Source organism: Caretta caretta, chromosome 1, assembly GCF_965140235.1.
Source record: "Caretta caretta isolate rCarCar2 chromosome 1, rCarCar1.hap1, whole genome shotgun sequence".
In the NCBI taxonomy this organism is placed as follows: Eukaryota; Metazoa; Chordata; order Testudines; family Cheloniidae; genus Caretta; species Caretta caretta.
In genome coordinates this window covers 292,877,770-292,898,697 of record NC_134206.1, presented here as the reverse complement: position 1 = coordinate 292,898,697, position 20,928 = coordinate 292,877,770, and the positions used below count along the sequence as shown (strand labels likewise).

The following is a 20,928-nucleotide window of genomic DNA, read 5'->3' as shown; positions in this document are numbered from 1 at the left end:
TTTTCCCCTGAATCAGCAGCCATCCCTCAAGAAACTCCCGAGTCTTCCTTAACTAATACCCTGCCACAGAGCAGCCAGCAAGGCAATGAATCCAACATCTTCTCCCAACTACCTTCCTATCACCCTCCAGTCAGGGGGGTGGGAATCTGGGGCCTCCTCTGAACCAGGAAACTTATGCTGTGGATGCTAGCTAGTGACCGAGATGACTTTAAATAACCTTATACATTAAAACACTACATCCACAAAACAAAGAGAAAATAAATTAAAAAAAATAACAGGTGCACAAACACTTTGCAAACAAAAGAACCAATCCCATCAAACCTACAGATAAGCTACAGCAGGTTTGAATCCTTCATAACTAGATTATATCTGAAGATTGCATATTTCTATATTCAAATAAGAATCCAAACAGTGGGGAAGTGCTGTTTGGAAACACAGTGAGCATACTAATGTCAGCAAACTGGGACCTCGGTGTCCTTATATTCATCCTATTGCTACGTCTAGCTAAGATTATTGGGATCAGAGCTAATAATCTTGCTGTTCATAATCATGCAATTGGTAACATAGTGGCACTTGGATGAAATTATCATTTTTCTTTAAAAAAGGAATGTTAGTTCTCATTGGAAGGATACAAGGGTGGTTCATGTGACAACGGTCTAAGAGGGCATCACTCCGAATGTGTTACCTTTCCCTAAGATCACACCCACCTGTGCCTCCCCTTATGTCAGGATTTCAACAGCTTCCTTTATCTCAATACATTGTAAATCATGGTTAAACACACAACTGCTGTTTTAGTCAGCAAAGTGGATAGATTTTTGTCTTCTTCACCCAACCAATCCACATTTAAAATGCATTTCACAACCAAGCCATGAGAGCTATCTGCACATGAACAGTAATTTAAGATTGTCTCATTTTAGCTTATTTGCAACAATGCAAAATACTCTTATGAGCTGCGTACATGGAAGATACAAAAGGAAATTGAGCAACACATGACTACGTTTGTGATAAAACTACCTTTTTAATACACTGCACTTTTCCCTCCCTGCAGACAGCAGAGACTGATTTATGTCAGACACAATATTCTTTCAAGCTGTCAAAATGATAAAATAAAGAGATACTGAGCGGAAAACATTGGACTGCCACAAGCTACACTGAGTGGTAAACAGCACAGAGTTCTTTATCCCTTTGGTTCAAGGAAAGCTCACACGCCTACCTTCTTGCCTTCTCCATATATAAGGGGAAACTTCAAGTCGTCCTCCTCAATGCTTTTGTAGGCCCTGTGGGGGGGATAAACAACATTTTTTTAAAGCTTGCACTCAATTAGTGACCCTGTACCCTAACACAAGCAGCCGTGTATATTTTTATTATTTTTTCCTAGAGACTTCATCTTTGCAGCAAGCTGCCAGTTAGTTTGCATGCAGAGATTTTCCTTACAGGACTGTGCTATTTGAACAAAAGAAAAGCTAATGTAAAGAACATGCAGTATTTAACACCAAGCTGTCCTTGTTTCTATTAAGCGGGAAAAAAGTACAGGTAAACCGAACATCATCCTAAGTGGTGAAGGGGCTGGGAGGGGAGATACATTGCTGGGCATGGCATTAGCCATACAATTGTACATTGCCATAAAGAGCAGGGATCGGATTCACATTAATAATCTGAAATGGAGAGAACTAGCAGAGGCTGTAGATGGCTGAAGTGTGAAACAGTTCTCAGATCCAGGTCTCACCTTCAGCAGTTCATATCAAAGCAAGCTTCATATTGTGGAGAGCGTGAGAAGATATTTAGAGCCCATTTGACCTTGGCTAGAACATTCACTTTGCCAGAAATTCTGTGTTTCACAACAGCTTTCAAATGGCTGAGAGATGAGAGAAGAATGCATTCATCCTCTAAATGTGTTTACTGCATGTGTGCACACACTACCTTTTACACCTCTGATTTTGAGCCCTGGTGGGGTTAAAAGGTTAGCAATTTTCCTGGTGAGAAATTAAGAAACAGAAACGAAGAAGGTTGTAACTATTATAGCTCTTGAGAATCCTTTTGTATTATCGAACATATTCTAAGATCAATGAAATGGGGCGCTCGCTGGGTTTAGGTATGTAGCCCTAAACATCAGACAACAGGATTCACCTCCATCGCCTTCTCTATATGACAATTTTTTTTTCCCTTTGCACTTTGCTATTTTCTCCCTTTCCCCACCCTTTGAGTTACCTCAGACACGTCACCCGAGAGAACAAATCAGTATTCGGCACTGAACTGGAATGCTCAAGTGTGAAAAAAGAATGCACAGTAGCGCACCCTCTTGTCAGTCTCACCCAGAGCCTCAACAGCTAATGTTCAGCTCTGGAGCAGGACTGGCTGTTTGAATTCATGGGAATCAAACACAATTAGGTTTAAACAACATTAAGGTTGTGATACAAACCAGCAGAAGCCAGGAAATTCAAGTTTAAGGCTGAAATCCTATATTGAACAACCCCGCCTGCTACACCGAAATACTGCATAGAGCTGGGATTAATACAGGGTGTTACATTACATACCTACCTGTGCTGCATTACCTTGGCGCAGCACGGGCAAGTCATGATCACGAGGCAGTGACACAGGCATGATATTTAAGCCTCATCTTTACCTTGCCTTGTGTTGTCAGCTGGTGTCAATTAGCTTTTTCAATTTTTGTTTCCATATAAAAAAAAGTTAGGTAAATGTATTTGAGTGAAAATAATAATAATTGCATATTATTTAACCTTTGCATTGAAATGCAGCTCCTGGAGCAGATAAAGTCGATCATACAATGAAAGTCATTGTTTTTTGTGAAATCTATGTTCTATGTAGCTGCTACTGCCCAGATACTACAGTTAAAGGAGGCATTCATGCGACAGACTGAAAAATACAGCTACAAACTGGGGAAATACTGGCTGTGCTGTAGGAAGCACAATTGAGTCTTTTCTATGCTCTGAGCTATTGAGCTAGGACAGCCAAAGGATGAGTTCTTGGGTTGATGTTCTTCCACTTTCTTGGGGACAAATAATTGTCCACTACAAAAATTGTAAGATACTCACTGTGTCGGTGCCCCCCATAAGGCTTTATGGAAATATACTTATGAATATATATATGACATAACTAGAATGTGTTTTATGCTACATATGCCATGTAACATATCTCTGTAAAGGTTATGATCTACTGAATCTATTAATCCTATTTGTATGCATGTATCATTTTTGTATTCGAAGTTATGAATATTGGCTGCATACTTATTTGATTCTAAGTAGGTTTTAATGAAGAGGTTGGTCAGCTTCCTGAGAAAAGACTGTTCTCAGTAAGTGCCCAGTCAAGAAGCCCTTAAGCCAACAATGAACTTGGAGACGCCAATCCACATCTGGGGTTTCCTAGGAATGTGGCTTGGCTGGTAAGGAACTCAGTCATGCATGGACATGTGACCTGCCCAGGTGACTCCAAAACTCCATTTTGTAGCTGGACTTTGCATAGGAGAGAAGAGGGGGTCTCCACCCACAAGAGAAAGTCTATTTAAACCCCTGGGAGACCCCTCCATTTTGTCTTCAGTTGGCTAAAGAGAGCCTCTCCACCCCCAAGGATACCTGAAAGAAACTGGAACAAAGGACAGTAACTACAGGGGATGTGAGTGATTGCTGGACCCAGACTAGAAGGAGACTAGTCTGTAAAAGGAAGCTTACTGGATTTTATCTGTATTCAGTTTTATTACTGTACTAGACTTAGACTTGTGTGTTTTATTTTATTTTGCTCGGTAATACACTTTGTTCTGTCTGTCACTACTTGGAACCACTTAAATCCTACTTTCTGTATTTAATAAAATCACTTTTTACTTATTAATTAACCTATAAGCTTTATACAGGGTACAACAGATTTATTTGGGGTTTGGACCCCATTGGGAGTTGGGCATCTGAGTGTTAAAGATAGGAACACTTCTGTAAGCTGCTCTCAGTTAAGCTTGCAGTTTGTGGGATGTGGTTCAGACCTGGGTCTGTGTTTGTGACCGGCAAGCATGTCTGGCACAGCCAGGCAGGGTTCTGGAGTCCTAAGCTGGCAAGGAAGGCAGGGGCAGAAGTAGTCTTGGCACATCAGTTGGCAACCCCAAGAGGGTTTCTGTAATCCAACTCACCACACTCATCCTAAATAAACTGAAAGAAAGATTTTTCTATTAGACACACCAAGTAAACAGTGCACTGATTCAATTCAAAAGCAAAGCTAGTTTCTTATGGAAAGAACAAAGTGAGCTGTGCAGCAGAAAAAAAAAAGATGAGACACTAGCAGAATCTGTTGAAGAACAGGAGTCATGAGTCTACATGATGGGACAGCCCAGGGGGGAGGGTGTCTTTCTACAGGAGTGAATGAAGGGGGATGCTGTAGAGCGGGAGGAACAGTGTTAATACATGGGGAACATCTCAATGAGGAGAGCACATCGGGCTACTGAGCTGAAGCGCACAGCAGCAGTGTACTGTTGAGAAAGCATCTGAGAGATGTCTTCCTGGGGTTTTCTATGGAGGATGCAAGCAGATCAGATCCAGAGTTTGAAAGGAAAAGAGGCATAGATCACCTCATGTGCAAACTTAGGGCTAGCATGAGACCCGCCTCTAAACCCTGCATATGGAGCTGTATGTAGGTGGGCTGCCCAGGAGCAGCCCAGGGAAGGACTTATAACACCTATCACTACTGTACAAGGTGGGCTCAGTTCTCCTACTGTGTCTGAGCAGAGCTGACAGGGAAACAGTGGTAGCTTCCTGATTCCCAGTTAAAAAGCTGCAGGGTGAGAACCTTTAACTTAGGTAACTGGTGCAAGGCTTTAAGAGTCACAAATTCCTCGTTTGCTCTCTATTTTGTTTCCAGTAGAAAGTAACTAACTGTAGCCCTGAAAAGGCTCCCCTTCTCCCAACTTGGCTGATATATTGAAGGGAATGGTTGCGACAGCTCCACTCACTCCCCATCTGCTCTGGAGCACATTTCCCCCCGCCAATTAAACCCAAAATGCAGGGAGGAGCCCAAAGCAAGCCCCATAGAGGACTGGGGAGGTTTCATTTCCCAGCATGGCTGCATAATGGCCAGGAACAATCTGACCCTAAGTAACCAGGATGTTATGTGATTCCATATTACATTCTGGTAATACCAGTCAGCTCTGTGTTCTTGGGGAACCAGGGTGCAGTATCTAGCCTGTCTGACTCATGAAAGACACTCCCACCACCAGTCTCTGCTTGAACCAAAACCGATAAGAGAAAAGGCTTGCAGAGAGCAGTGAAGGGCATTGGGAGACACACCTAGACCCCTCCTGACAAGGGTGACAAGATTAAGACATCTCCATTAGCATACAGAATGAAGAACAGAGACAACTCCCCTAGCCTCATCTGCATGAAAGATGGGACAGAGAGACATATCTATTTGCATACAGAATGGAGAACAGAGAACCACACTGACCTCTGGGACCAGAAAAGCAGGGAAGCACTGCATCATGGATCTCTTCTCCAGATGTTAATGAACCTACGCCTGCACACACCCAGCTCAGCAGTTATCAGACCAATTCTAGTAATCAACCCTTGATTGATATCCAAAATACTGAAGCAACCTAGTTGCATTGTGAGCTGCCTGGAAAAAAACACACTCATAGCCAAGAGTGATCAGCTCCTATTGTCTAGCCTAAAGGAAAACTCTTGAGTCATCAGTTTACCCATAAACAAATCTAGTATTCTCCCTTGAACCATTGTATTTTCTCTACAAAAACCCCAACCTATGCCAAGTAAGTGTTCTGATGCATGGATCCAAACTCTGCATCAATTCCACTGGGACTCAATCTCCTGACTGATTGTGTTGGGGGCTCTGCCTGTCTCCAGCACTCAGGACCCTGAGCTACCATCATCACCTGGGAACCCCGAACAGTTCAAGCCTCATGGAGTGGGTGAGATTCCGCCCCCGGCTGTTTTCTTTTCTACCTCAGGTATTAACCTTTAATCCTGTAGCTATTATGTTTGTTTAGCCCTCCTTGTGTAGTTATCACTATTATTCAATAAATAAATTTATGGCTAAGCTGGTTGCTTCTCTCTCCCTGTGAACTTTACTCTTTTGTGTTTTACTTTTACATTCACTCTGCAGCAACGTTTCTTTTACCTAAGCTAAAGACCCCTGCAGTGCCCATAATCATGTGGGGTTTGCTCATCAAGTGGGTTACTACCAGTACAATTGTGATGGGAAAGTGGGGATAGGGACGTGTTAAACCTGTGGCACATAAGGGGACAGCTGAAAGTGCTGCTTGGCCCAGCCTATTGAGACCAGGGGCATATAAGGGTGACAGCTTGAAAGTGCGTATTGACCCGATCCGCTTAGACTTGCTCTGTTTGTGTGTGCGCATGTGTTCATCTGGTTCTAGGGCAGGAGGAACCCAGTCCTGGGGAACCTAGGTCCTTCAGGATAGCCACCAAACAGCTGATCGGCAGGGGACTAGTGGGTGCTGAGCACCCACTCTTTTTCCCTGTGGGTGTTCCAGCCTGGGAGCACCATGGAGTCGGCGCCAATGGCAATGAAGGTTGTGGGACCTCATCAACATGCCACTCTTCAATGCCTCAGAGAACTTCAGCTTCTTTAATTTATGCTATGGGGAAGCAAGCAGAGCATCTCTTTAAATCATAGCATCATGGAATATCCGGGTTGGAAGGGACCTCAGGAGGTCATCTAGTCCAACCCCCTGCTCGAAGCAGGGCCAGCCCCCAATTTACTGAAGACAGTCACAAAGGTGTCTATGAAAGGGTTCAGGCTATGTTGATACATACTTTATACCCCAGAGAAATGTGGTTTAGGAAAGAGCATGTTTTCACCAGCGAATTGAAGAACCAGGGGAAAATGCTGAATGTTTTGTAAGAGCTCTGCACCCGTTGGCTGAAAACTGTGATTTTGGGAATGCAAAACATAAAAATATCAAAGACAGGCTGGCTATTGGATTAGCAGATAAAAACCCTTCCCAGAAGCTACAATTGAAGACAGATTTAACCCTAGTAACAGCTATTCAAATAGCAAAACACTCTGAACTGGTAAAACAGCAAAACCTAGAGAAATCAGACAAACTTAAAAACCCTGAAACTAGCTTAGAAATTGTAAAAAGGCAGTTACAGTTACACATTAAAAATCATCATCATAAAACCCCTGAGGCGAGGAGAGAGAACTTCCCTACATGCACAAGGTGTGGAAAAAAGTCATATTCCAAGAGATGATGCATGTCCAGGCAGAGAGAGAGTATAATAAATGCATGAAATATGGATATTTTGCAGCTGTTTGCCTCACCAAAGCAGTCAGGGAATTGACTGGTATTACAGACAATCAAGAGCCATTGTTTCTGGGATCTATCACTTAAATTGAATATTCATGGCAAGACTATTGACTTTAAAATTGATTCAGGAGCTGATGTCACAGTCATCTCAGAAGGTACTTACAATCACCATCAGCGCCTTCCAGAACTGTAGTCATCTGACACAGCTCTGACTAGCCCTGGAGGTATTCTGAACCGCATGGGCCAGTTCACCACAGAAACAAATTACAAAAGACAAAAGCAATGCTTTCAGAATGCATGTGATCAAAGATGAGCAACCTTCTCTGCCACAGCATGCCAGTCACAATGGGCCTATGGAGAAAGGTGGAAGAACTTGGCAGAGGATTTGATGATATTGGACTTCTGAAAGGAGATCCAGTACAAATCAACTTAAGAGACAATACTGAACCATATAGTGTACAAACACTTCTACCAGACAGACCTTGAAAGAGACTAGTTGCAGATTTATGCAAATTCAGAAGACATCCTTACCTGGTCATAGTGGACTATTTTTCCAGGTATATAGAAATAATTTACTTGAAAGACATAGCATGTCACAATGTTATTGAGAAACTGAAGTGTGCTTTTGCTCACATTAGTATTCCAGAACAATTAGTGATGGACAATGGATCATAACTCACTGCAGCAGAATTTAAGTCATTCCAAATGAAATATGACTTTGATCATATTGTTAGCAGCTCACATTAGCCACAAGCGAATGGAGAGGCTGAGAGAGCTGTACAAACACCCAAGAAAGTCTTACAGCAGAAAGATCCATTACTTGCTCTTCTGAGTTACAGATCAACACATAGCAGTTATAGGATACAGTCAAGCACAACTCCTGACGGGAAGATAATTCAGAACTACTGTTCCAACTTTGGAAAAGAACCTGTTTCCAAAGTGGCCGGACATGAAGAAAGTAGCCAAATCGGATTAAAAGGCTAAAAAAAAACCTTATGTACACTTTTACAACAGATGTCACTCAGAGAACTGCCAGGTCTAGAACCTGGTGACTGTGTTAATGTCAAACTGGATGGAGAAAAAGGACAGACAACTCGAACTGTTGTAAAGAAAAAGAATTCAGCACCCAGATCATATGTAATGGAGATTGACAGTGGAGAGTACATCAGAAACCGTTGACCTCTACAGTTCGTTCTTCAGAAAGAAGAACAAACAGAACAAACTCTGCAGATGGCAGATGCAGAACAAGACAATGATGACACAAAGTTTCCAAACTGACTACAGCCAGTCGCTGCAACTAATGGACAGCCAAATGACCAAGTTATTACACGTTTGGCTCATATAATTAGAAAACAAGTATGATTCAGAGACACATGACAGACGGATATGTGCTCAACCTCAAAGACAGCATGATAGTGTAAATATTGTAAATGGCAGGAATGTAGCACTTACAAGGGGAAATGTAACGGAATGCTGAACTGTATTATACTTTTCAGGTGGCACAATATTTACCTCATCCAAATGAACATCAGCCACACCTAGCAGAGCACTAAAAGATCTTATGATGAACACACCTGGTGTATATAAGCAAGCTCTGTAGCCAATTTTGTACCAGATATGAAGTGCATGACACAGCCCTTCAATTTTCTCCTTATTTTCCTGACCAATGTCTCAGAAAGAAACAATGGCCACAAGAGCATGACAAAAGTAGTAGTAAAAGCAAGGTTGTGATACTGCTTACCGCGCTGAGCCTCCTTAAATCCTGTCAATGCCTCCATCACATAAAACTGGGTTTAAAAGGGGGAAAAGTAAAGAGAGAAGGGTAGCATGTACTCAGATGGATAAAGCTGTATTTTTTACTTGGTTTCGTCTTTTCTTTTTTCTTTTTTCATTTTTAGAAAGTAATTATGAAAGACTGTAGCAGTCCAGAAATACTCAGTAAAGGCCTAGCATACACACCACCCACAAAGCTACATTTGGATTCAGTACCAACATTTTGGAAAACAGGGCCAAATTGCGTCAGGAACTAAAAGAAGTGCCAAAACTAGAAGCAACCAGGATCTAGATGATGTTACTCATATGTTAAGTGGAATCTGGTCTAAGCACACTGCAGAAAATTAGGAGGACACTGCTAAACGTTCAGCACAGGGCAATCTCTGGAACAAACGTCCCATGCACTGATAATGACAGCAGCTACTACAGAGCATTCTTTAAATAGTTAAAATCCTCTAAAAATTTATGAATGTCCACATCCTCTCTTTTAGGCACAAAGACCCAGATTTTGAAAAATAGGAACCTAAAGTTAGGAGCCAAAGTTCATACTTAGGAGCCTGCCTGGTTTTCAAGATTCCAAGAAATTTCAAGAAAGGGAGAACTGGAGGTCCTGGTGATGTCAAAGAACTATGACGTGATTGGAATAACAGAGACTTGGTGGGATAACTCACATGACTGGAGTACTGTCATGGATGGTTATAAACTGTTCAGGAAGGACAGGCAGGGCAGAAAAGGTGGGGGAGTAGCACTGTATGTAAGGGAGCAGTATGACTGCTCAGAGCTCCGGTACGAAACTGTAGAAAAACCTGAGTGTCTCTGGATTAAGTTTAGAAGTGTGTGCAACAAGAGTGATGTAGTGGTGGGAGTCTGCTATAGACCACCGGACCAGGGGGATGAGGTAGATGAGGCTTTCTTCCGGCAGCTCACGGAAGCTACTAGATCGCATGCCCTGATTATCATGGGTGACTTTAATTTTCCTGATATCTGCTGGGACAGCGGTGCATAGACAATCCAGGAAGTTTTTGGAAAGCGTAGGGGACAATTTCCTGGCGCAAGTGCTAGAGGAGCCAACTAGGGGGGGCGCTTTTCTTGACCTGCTGCTCACAAACCGGGTAGAATTAGTGGGGGAAGCAAAAGTGGATGGGAATCTGGGAGGCAGTGACCATGAGTTGGTTGAGTTCAGGATCCTGACGCAGGGAAGAAAGGTAAGCAGCAGGATACGGACCCTGGACTTCAGGAAAGCAGACTTCGACTCCCTCAGGGAACGGATGGCCAGGATCCCCTGGCGGACTAACTTGAAGGGGAAAGGAGTCCAGGAGAGCTGGCTGTATTTCAAGGAATCCCTGTTGAGGTTACAGGGACAAACCATCCCGATGAGTCGAAAGAATAGTAAATATGGCAGGCGACCAGCTTGGCTTAATGGTGAAATCCTAGCGGATCTTAAACATAAAAAAGAAGCTTACAAGAAGAGGAAGGTTGGACATATGACCAGGGAAGAGTATAAAAATATTGCTCGGGCATGTAGGAATGATATCAGGAGGACCAAATCGCACCTGGAGCTGCAGCTAGCAAGAGATGTCAAGAGTAACAAGAAGGGTTTCTTCAGGTATGTTGGCAACAAGAAGAAAGCCAAGGAAAGTGTGGGCCCCTTACTGAATGAGGGAGGCAACCTAGTGACAGAGGATGTGGAAAAAGCTAATGTACTCAATGCTTTTTTTGCCTCTGTCTTCACTAACAAGGTCAGCTCCCAGACTGCTGCGCTGGGCATCACAAAATGGGGAAGAGATGGCCAGCCCTCTGTGGAGATAGAGGTGGTTCGGGACTATTTAGAAAAGCTGGACGTGCACAAGTCCATGGGGCCGGACGAGTTGCATCCGAGAGTGCTGAAGGAATTGGCGGCTGTGATTGCAGAGCCATTGGCCATTATCTTTGAAAACTCGTGGCAAATGGGGGAAGTCCCGGATGACTGGAAAAAGGCTAATGTAGTGCCAATCTTTAAAAAAGGGAAGGAGGAGGATCCAGGGAACTACAGGCCAGTCAGCCTCACCTCAGTCCCTGGAAAAGTCATGGAGCAGGTCCTCAAAGAATCAATCCTGAAGCACTTGCATGAGAGGAAAGTGATCAGGAACAGCCAGCATGGATTCACCAAGGGAAGGTCATGCCTGACTAATCTAATCGCCTTTTATGATGAGATTACTGGTTCTGTGGATGAAGGGAAAGCAGTGGATGTATTGTATCTTGACTTTAGCAAAGCTTTTGACACGGTCTCCCACAGTATTCTTGTCAGCAAGTTAAAGAAGTATGGGCTGGATGAATGCACTATAAGGTGGGTAGAAAGTTGGCTAGATTGTCGGGCTCAACGGGTAGTGATCAATGGCTCCATGTCTAGTTGGCAGCCGGTATCAAGTGGAGTGCCCCAAGGGTCGGTCCTGGGGCCGGTTTTGTTCAATATCTTCATAAATGATCTGGAGGATGGTGTGGATTGCACTCTCAGCAAATTTGCGGATGATACTAAACTGGGAGGAGTGGTAGATATGCTGGAGGGGAGGGATAGGATACAGAAGGACCTAGACAAATTGGAGGATTGGGCCAAAAGAAATCTGATGAGGTTCAATAAGGATAAGTGCAGGGTCCTGCACTTAGGATGGAAGAATCCAATGCACCGCTACAGACTAGGGACCGAATGGCTAGGCAGCAGTTCTGCGGAAAAGGACCTAGGGGTGACAGTGGACGAGAAGCTGGATATGAGTCAGCAGTGTGCCCTTGTTGCCAAGAAGGCCAATGGCATTTTGGGATGTATAAATAGGGGCATAGCGAGCAGATCGAGGGACGTGATCGTTCCCCTCTATTCGACATTGGTGAGGCCTCATCTGGAGTACTGTGTCCAGTTTTGGGCCCCACACTACAAGAAGGATGTGGATAAATTGGAGAGAGTCCAGCGAAGGGCAACAAAAATGATTAGGGGTCTAGAACACATGACTTATGAGGAGAGGCTGAGGGAGCTGGGATTGTTTAGCCTGCAGAAGAGAAGAATGAGGGGGGATTTGATAGCTGCTTTCAACTACCTGAAAGGGGGTTCCAAAGAGGATGGCTCTAGACTGTTCTCAATGGTAGCAGATGACAGAACGAGGAGTAATGGTCTCAAGTTGCAGTGGGGGAGGTTTAGATTGGATATTAGGAAAAACTTTTTCACTAAGAGGGTGGTGAAACACTGGAATGCGTTACCTAGGGAGGTGGTAGAATCTCCTTCCTTAGAGGTTTTTAAGGTCAGGCTTGACAAAGCCCTGGCTGGGATGATTTAACTGGGAATTGGTCCTGCTTCGAGCAGGGGGTTGGACTAGATGACCTTCAGGGGTCCCTTCCAACCCTGTTTTCTATGATTCTATGATTCCTGAGTGCTCAATGAATCCTACTTATGTCAATGGGAACTGATTGGCACTGAAATTTGAAAAAAACCCACAACTGTAAGTGCCTAAATATGGATTAAACTGCCAGAGTTTTGTCTCATCTGTTAGTTTTCTACACACACAATTTTTAAATTGGCTTTATAAAACATGAAAAAGTATGTGGTACTTTAAATCAACTTTGTTTAAATATACTCATTTTAAAAGAAAATTGAGTGAATTTATCGCCTGTGAAAAGGGTTGAATTGACATCCTTGGGCATGAACAGATTGGAACTGATAACGCAAACTATCCCTCGCAGTTCTGCTAACAGACCTCAGCCCTACTCTGGGAAGGATCAGCTCTGCGGATGAGGGGGTAGTTCAGACTTCATGTCCATTCCATTCTTTCCTTTTCTACTGAGACTGACTACAAAGTTGCCAGAGCCCATTGCAAGTTCCTCCAGTGGTGCAAGTGGAATCAATTTCTTACCGGTACGGGGGTGGGAGGAGGAATAGCTAATGGGGTGTACGTGACCCCCTCAAGTGACTCCTTCCCATTCTGTCCCCAGTCCGGGGCCCCCAAGCTTTTTTCATCCCCTCGCCACGACCACTCCCCTTACCTGAGGTGGGGGGGGTAGGGTGTCTCTGTCCTCCTCTTGCTGTGCTGAGGGTGATCAGATGTCCTGATTTTATAGGGACAGTCCCAATTTGGGGGGCTTTTTCTTATATAGGCACCTATTACCCCCCACCCCATCCCAATTTTTTGCACTTGCTGTCTGGTCACCCTAGCTGTGCCGGAGACTTTGGAACCGCAACGGGGAAAGGAGCAAAACGCTGGCAGCTCCTCCGGCGTGGCTCTACTGTCCCCAGCTCCGCTCCCCCAGCTCTGTCCTCCGGTGGGGCTGCTGTACAGACCCCAGAGAGATGCAGCTCTCCTGGGAACCGCAGCAGGGAAAGGAGCAGAACGTGGGGCCACCAGGTGGCCCCAGATCGGCAGCTCCTCCAGTGCTGCTGTACCGCCCCCAGCCCTGTCCTCCGGCAGGGCTGCTGTACAGACAGAGGAGACCCTGCGTGGAAGGGCTGGCAGCACTACAGCTGTGCAGGAGGAGCTGCCAATGTGGGGCTGCCTTTCCCCACATTCTGCTCCGCCTGTGCCTTTCTGGTACGCCGTATCGGCTATAAATATCTTGCTGGTACAGCATACCAGACCGTATCGCCTACTTGCGCTGCTGAGTCCCTCCAATGAGATATCCAGTACAGACCTGAGAAAACAACCCAGTGGAAACAGTTAATGGCCCGTGGCATGGTTTCAAGGGGATACAGCTCCACACGTAACTTCACGAGCCACTTATGTTAAGCAAAAAGAAAGGACAGCAGTTTCAGACTTGTTCTGTTTGAAGTGATAACAAGGCTAGGGGCATCCCTTCAAGACAGGTTTGAGAGACAAAGCCAGACAGGTTTGAGAATACAAGCTGTTCTCAATACCCCCACTCTACTTCTCCCTAACCAACATTCCCAGCTCATACAGATACAAGTGGGGTTTTAATCCTTGAGCAACATATGCAGGAAACTGACTAGAAATGATCCCTTATTTACCTGTCTCTGGATAGAAGGGGAACAAAGGTTGGAACTAATTTTTTGAATAAAGGGTGTTCAAATCATTAATTTACAGGAACTGGTTCTCTATATAGTATATTTGATTACTGTCACGGAACCAGAATAATTAGCCACTTATTATCATGCCTTCAAAGGAGAGGAATGGTAGTTTAGTGTGGTTAAGGAACACAATCTTTGAAAATCAGGCAACTCAGGCCCTGATCCAGAAAAGTATTTAAATATGTGCTTAAATTTAAGCACATGCTTATTTGCTTTTTCTGGACTAGAGCCTTGGTTAAGACCCTATATATGGATACAGGTGTCTGACTTTAAGCAGCCTTTGAAAACGTTAGCTATAATCACCTGATGCCTCAGTTTTCTCATCTGTCATCTTCATGTCATGAGGTTGAATGGGTGTGTACAAGTAAACTGAAAACCTAACCTGGAAGGTGCTAAAGAGGAGCAAAAAGTATTCAAAAAGCCTGTACAATGGAGTAGTGGTTGTGAGGGAGGGGAAGATGGCAGAAATAAGCAACCCAAACCAAAGATAGGTTTCAGAGTAACAGCCGTGTTAGTCTGTATTGGCAAAAAGAAAAAGAGGACTTGTGGCACCTTAGAGACTAACCAATTTATTTGAGCATGAGCTTTCGTGAGCTACAGCTCACTTCATCGGATGCATACCGTGGAAACTGCAGAAGACATTATATACACAGAGACCATGAAACAATACCTCCTCCCACCCCACTCTCCTGCTGGTAATAGCTTATCTAAAGTGATCATCAAGTTGGGCCATTTCCAGCAGAAATCCAGGTTTTCTCACCCTCCACGCCCCCCCCCCCCACAAACTCACTCTCCTGCTATTACCTGCTGCTATTACCAGCAGGAGAGTGAGTTTGTGTGTGTGGGGGGGGGGGGGGGAGGGGGGCAGAGGGTGAGAAAACCTGGATTTGTGCTGGAAATGGCTCAACTTGATGATCACTTTAGATAAGCTATTACCAGCAGGAGAGTGGGGTGGGAGGAGGTATTGTTTCATGGTCTCTGTGTATATAATGTCTTCTGCAGTTTCCACGGTATGCATCCGATGAAGTGAGCTGTAGCTCACGAAAGCTCATGCTCAAATAAATTGGTTAGTCTCTAAGGTGCCACAAGTACTCCTTTTCTTTTTCCAAACCAAAGAAAAGATTTTCACACTAAAAATATATTCGAGGACGTAAAATCCATTTTTACAGAGAACCCAGCAGAGAGGGGGTTTGTTGCACAAACTGTGGGGAACTGCTATGGCATCTCGCAACTCTTCTTTTCTCCTTTTGGTGCAGCGAAGACTATTACTTTTCTGTTTTGTCTTTGTTTTATCCTGCCCCAAAGACACTGGCTCAGTTCCTGCGGCATGTGTGCACTTGGGGAAAGCAGAGTCATTCATCACTGTCAGGAGATGTGCTGTACACAGCAGGTCAGGTCTCATCCCCCACTGTTCCTGCAGTTAGAGCTGCAAATCTTGAAAAGATGCAGAACATGCACATTGCAAACAACCATTTATCATTACAGAGCTGTGCTCCAGACAACCAAGCAATGAGCTGCCTCATCTACGCATGTGAAAGAACCATTCTCCAGTCCCTCTCCCGTTACAGGAGCTTTGCAAGTGGCTAATTTGCCTTGCCGTTTTCTCCCTCTTGCTCTATTTGCTAGTAGCTCTAGATTACAGTTCCTGCTGCAAAAATGACATCCTACCCCCCTGTTCTCTAGAAAGGCCTAAAGCTGCCAAGGTTGCCATAATCATTAAATTATAAAAATGTAAGTTGCTGGGAGGAAATTAATACCAGGCACGACCAGGAAAAGGCTGCTTTCTTGTGAAGTAATTATGAAATTAAAATTTGATCTCTCCCTGGCAGTTCTACAAAGGATATGAGACTGAGGTCTAAGCACAGCAATACACTCAGAATTTCAACAGAGGAAGCACGGAGGGTTCCATTAGACAAAAAAGCCCATAAAATACTAATAAAAAATATGAACTTTTTATTGTAAATTACATGAATTTGGCTAAAAGGTGTAATCAAGCGGGCGAAGATGCAGGATTTGCAGACTTCCAATTATGCTTTACAACTTGGAGTCAAGCTGTTAGGAAATGCAGCTTATCTGAATAAGACTAATAATGTTAAGTTAATTAGACCCACAGGCATTGACCAGCAGATAAATTCAGGCCTAAAAGAGGGACACTGCCACTTTAAATACTGCCTTGGGATACGAGGGAAAGCTAATGAGGAGTGTCAGTTGGGGCTGTTTTATTAGGTGGTTCTCTAGACGATAAAGCCTGAGGTTTCTGTAACAAGGCTTCTGTGCTTGATTCAATAAATCAATTTATATTAAACGGGGGTGCAGCGCCGGTGTCGGATTCATAAAGCACTCTGTGGCATTTCTCAATCTGCTTATCCACTTCTCTGGCAGGCTACCTGAATGTGCTGTCGGAGGACATTGAACAGAGCAATAAAAAATAGTACAGCATCCACCTTGACAATATTTGTTCAAATCAACTTGCGTGTTCCCAAACAAAACATACACAATTAGCTCTTTGTGTGGGATTCTGGGTCCCTGTTAAGTGATTAATGAGCCCTTATTTTTGAGAGCTGGAGTCTGAGCTGCAGACGCCAATGCAGCCTGCACAATAAAAGCAAAGGTCATTCATCTTAAACAAAATTAAAAAAACAACTTTGCTTCAAACTCATTTTATCAGATGATCCGAGGCTGAAAGATCTTCCCTGTTAGAAAGAAAAGAGAGAGCACTAAATAGGTTGGCAGCATTCCAGGAGGGGGACAATATTGACCCTAGAGTAAAATGGTTTTTGTTTAGCGCTAGTCCTAGGATACCAGCCTTTTTGGTTTGGAATAAGTCGCACGCAGAGATCCCTCCCCAAAACGTGATGACCATTGGCAGCTAATCATATACAACAACCACAAAACCTCACAGACAGAGCAGATCTGGGAACAGCTGTACCATTAGGTACACAGAATGCTCAGATTCTGCTTATGACTTCTATTTGCTTTATTCCTAGTTTTTAATCCCTTACATGTAGTTGGGACTACAGCTGGTTGGAAACTTTTCAATAAAATGCAATTTCATCAAAGCCAAAATATTTTGCGGAGACATACTGGTTTTGACTACATTTTCACCAGGAAGGATTTTTTGTTCAAGGTTCTGGTCACTTCTGACACAAAAAATCTTTCTGACACAAAAAGCTCAGGTTTCAGTCTCAAACCAGCCATTTCAACACAATTCTGTTTTCGTGAAAACGTTCCAAAGGTTCAGGTTTTGTTCCCATACAGATTGAAAATAAATTCCGAAACCTCACAAGCTGCCATGAAATGGAACGTTGGCAGCTGCTAGACTTTATGGCCACAGGTGAAGAAACATCACTGGTGTATCTATTGTCTCATGGACAGCCCAGCAGGACATGTGGAAAGATACCAAACATGCCATCTTCATGACAAGGTTTAACTTTACCAGCCATAGGCCTGGGAACCCAGTACCACAGATCCAGCTGTGAGAAACTGTTCTTTCAATTTAGTAATACGGACGTCTGCCAGAAAATTGCAGCTTGAGATAGCTCAGAGGCATGTTCAGCAGGAGACAGAGCTCTTAAGATACATTGCCAGCTATAGTACATATCCTGTGATGGCTGCTCAACACAACGCTGAGGGGGGTGACTTGCATTAAGCTCCCACCTAAAGGCTATAGTGGAATTTTTGGCACAAAATCTGAACACACGAGCTAGAGAAAGGAGACAAGGTTGGGGTGGGGAAGGGGTAAGGATTGGGGGAGAAGAGAAAGGGTTGGTCTCAAAGCAATTACAGGCAGCCTTAGATTAGTGTGAGGCAGTGCACATTGCTGGATCGGTGGCTGTCCTTATGCTATGAGGAAATTTGGCAGCTCTGCTACCACTGTGAGCTGCTGAAACAAAGCCAACGTGGAAACTTCACAGGGAAAAAAGAAAAAAGAAGTCCAACTGCATTATGACAGTCCCAGAGACAATAACCTTTTGTAATCCAAACAAGCTGGCCAAGCCAATCTATTGTTGAGCCTCTGAAAAGCTCCAGAGCACAGTAGAAGGAAAAAAAAAATCTTATAGCTTCTAATAGAAAACACTGAAAAAACGCCCTGAATTTTAAAATCAAGCACAGTTCCTTTTCCAAGGGAAAGCCTGGGGGTTATGTTTTACACCACTGGACTTTGTTAGTTTTCTTTGTATTCAATAATTAAGTGAGAGAGTGAGTGTTTCTCTTTCAAAAACCACCCACACATCTACTCACTTATGCGGGAGGTTCATTGATCAAAGATCTTGCAAATTAATTAATCCCTCCCCCGGCCCCTCTTTCTCTTCAAATTTGGCATGAAGAGGTCTAGTTTGGCTGTGGCTTAGTACACCAGGCTTTAGTGAGTCTTCTGGAGAAGGTAAGGAAATATATACTGGTTTAAACTCTATAATAGCTACCCTAACTCAAGGAGGGAAAGGGAGAAGTAAGCAACCTGAGGAGAGAAATCAGCAACCTGAGGAGAGAAATCATCATCATGAAATAACAATCACTGAGCCTGTAGGTATGTTAGAAATCTAACATCTTAACCATATTTTTAGCCATTAAAAGGATTCCACATGTTTAACTCAGGGGCCCGTTTTATGAGCTAAGCAGAAGACTCCTGCCTAGACGATGATTACACAAGAACACACAGGTAGTGGGAAGCACAACTTCCTTGACCAAGCACATTTAAAACTGAAATGGCACCCTTATCTGATCAGCTAAGCTTCACAAGGACACAGCAGTCCCTTGACCATTGGATTGTTTTCAGCTCTGAAGTAGAGAAAGAGAGACTGCTGATACGCCAGCACTGGACTTAGTCTGAGAAAATGGCTACAAGATACTCAACTGCTGACCAACGACATCAGTACAAAAGTGGTCCCCCTTCTTTGCTCACATTTATAAATTCCAGGACTAGAGGGAAGATGATGTGGCATCATCTTCCACTTGCATTTTTGTGGCTCTTTCCGTGCCTTGTTCTTCAGCTGTCAGTCAGAGGTGAATATTTAGTCATGGTTTAAGACATGTTAACTAACAGGATTGTAAACTGTAGTGTAAACACTATGCAAATGTTTGTTCCAGGATACCTAGCCTAGCAACAGCTACCTGTATTCTACCTATGCTGAAATTTATAACCACGTTAAAACATGACTAAAAATTCAAGTCTGGACTTACCCTTAGACAAAGAGAACATCAAAAAAATGAGTACATGAGAGCTGACAGAGTTTACACGCCAGCGTTAATGGGAACATAGGACTGGATTAGATGGACCACAGATCTGATCTAATGTGGCAATTCCTGTCTCCAACAGGGGTCAATGCCAGATGTTTCAGAGGAAGATACAGGAAACCTCTTAATCCTTAGTAGCTAATCTTATGTCATGGGACAGGGGAACAGAAGCTCCTGATATATCTTTTCTATACTATTCATTATTTGATATTTTTATCGTGTCCCCTCTTATTCATCTCCTTTTTTAAGCTCTTTAAAAATACCATCCCCCCAGTCTCCTCATATGAATGTTGTTCCGTGCCTTTGATCATTAAGGAAGGGCAACAAGAAACACCTCCAATTCTGCAAAAGTTCTTTTTTAGCTGGGATGACCAGTGCTTCACATAGCACTGAAATAAGACATATAATTGATTTATATTCTGGCATTATAATATTATCTGTATTATTCACCATTCCATTCCTTATTTGTCCTGACATCGTTTGCCATTTTGACCACAGCTGCAGAGCTCCATTGAGCAGTTCACAATGATGCCCAGGTTTTGCCTGAGTTGATACAGTTAATTTAGAACCCCATAAGGTGTTTGGGTAGTTGACATTTTTCCCTCCTGCGTGGATTACTTTTCATTTATCGACACTGAATTTCATTTGCCATTGTGTTGCCCATTCACCCAGCTTGTTTAGGTCTCTGAACTTCCTCCCATTATTCTCTGCTCCTGACTAACCTAAATGACTGTGTTATCTGCAAATCTCACTACCTCATTGCTCATTTCCCTTACCACAGAATTGATAAATATATTAAACAATGCGATAACTGTTACAGAATCTTGAGTCACCCTGCTGTTAACCCTTTGCCAAAAAGAAATTTGACCATTTATTCCTCTTCTTTGTTTCCCTTCTCCTAGCCAGTTTTTAATACTTTGCCCCTCACCCAATGACTACTTACCTTTTTTAGTAGCTTCTTGTGAGAGACCTTGTCCAAGTCCTTTTTAAAGTAATGGGGTATCTACCCTACAAGCATTTCAGTGGCACATTATTAAAGAGATCTTCAAGCATGTTAAAGAAAATGAATTTATGTTAAACCAGAGACTACAATATTTAAATAAAAGAATGATTTCAAACACATGAAAGAGCCTCATGATATGTCCTTTGAGGGTCTTGCCTCACTATAATTTCTCACACCAAGAATGAGCAAAGGTCATAACTGAGAACAATAATCTCTGATTTATTTAAGATTTTGTTTTCTAAAAAGATCCCCTCTCAACACACACACGCACACTTCTGTTTTGATGTAGACAGATTTATGCTAATCAAGAATGCAAGCATGATATTTTTTCCTCTTTCAGTGCTCAGAAACGGCATGTTCTTACCAGCCAGTCATGTTAAAGTCCCTGTAGAGCATCCTCTTCCCAACTTCCTTACGCTGCACCCTCCTTGGAAACTCTAAATGTGTGAACTCGTTTCCCAGCAAGTGGGGCTGCATGAAAGCCTATGGGCAAAAAACCAGAAACCATGCTCATATCTTACAACAAAATTCATCTATGAGATAGTCTCCCCCCATACACTTTTAAGTATTTTTAAATTTTTTTTAAAAGATGTGATG

General features: G+C 43.3%; 1 protein-coding gene across 2 annotated transcripts in view; it reads right to left on the bottom strand.

Annotated features, from left to right (window-relative positions):
• The window catches only part of PPM1H (protein phosphatase, Mg2+/Mn2+ dependent 1H), a 221,094-nt gene that overhangs the window by 26,375 nt on the left and 173,791 nt on the right, over positions 1 to 20,928 (bottom strand). For both annotated transcript variants that reach the window (XR_012666478.1, XM_048835931.2), the window contains exons 6-7: positions 20,696 to 20,814; positions 1,214 to 1,277 (exon numbers count right to left, since the gene is read on the bottom strand). Coding sequence is in view for 1 of the 2 variants with exons in the window: in XM_048835931.2 (XP_048691888.1) it covers positions 1,214 to 1,277; positions 20,696 to 20,814 (183 nt within the window). In the remaining variant the exon portion in view is untranslated. The remainder of the gene's footprint in view (positions 1 to 1,213; positions 1,278 to 20,695; positions 20,815 to 20,928) is intronic.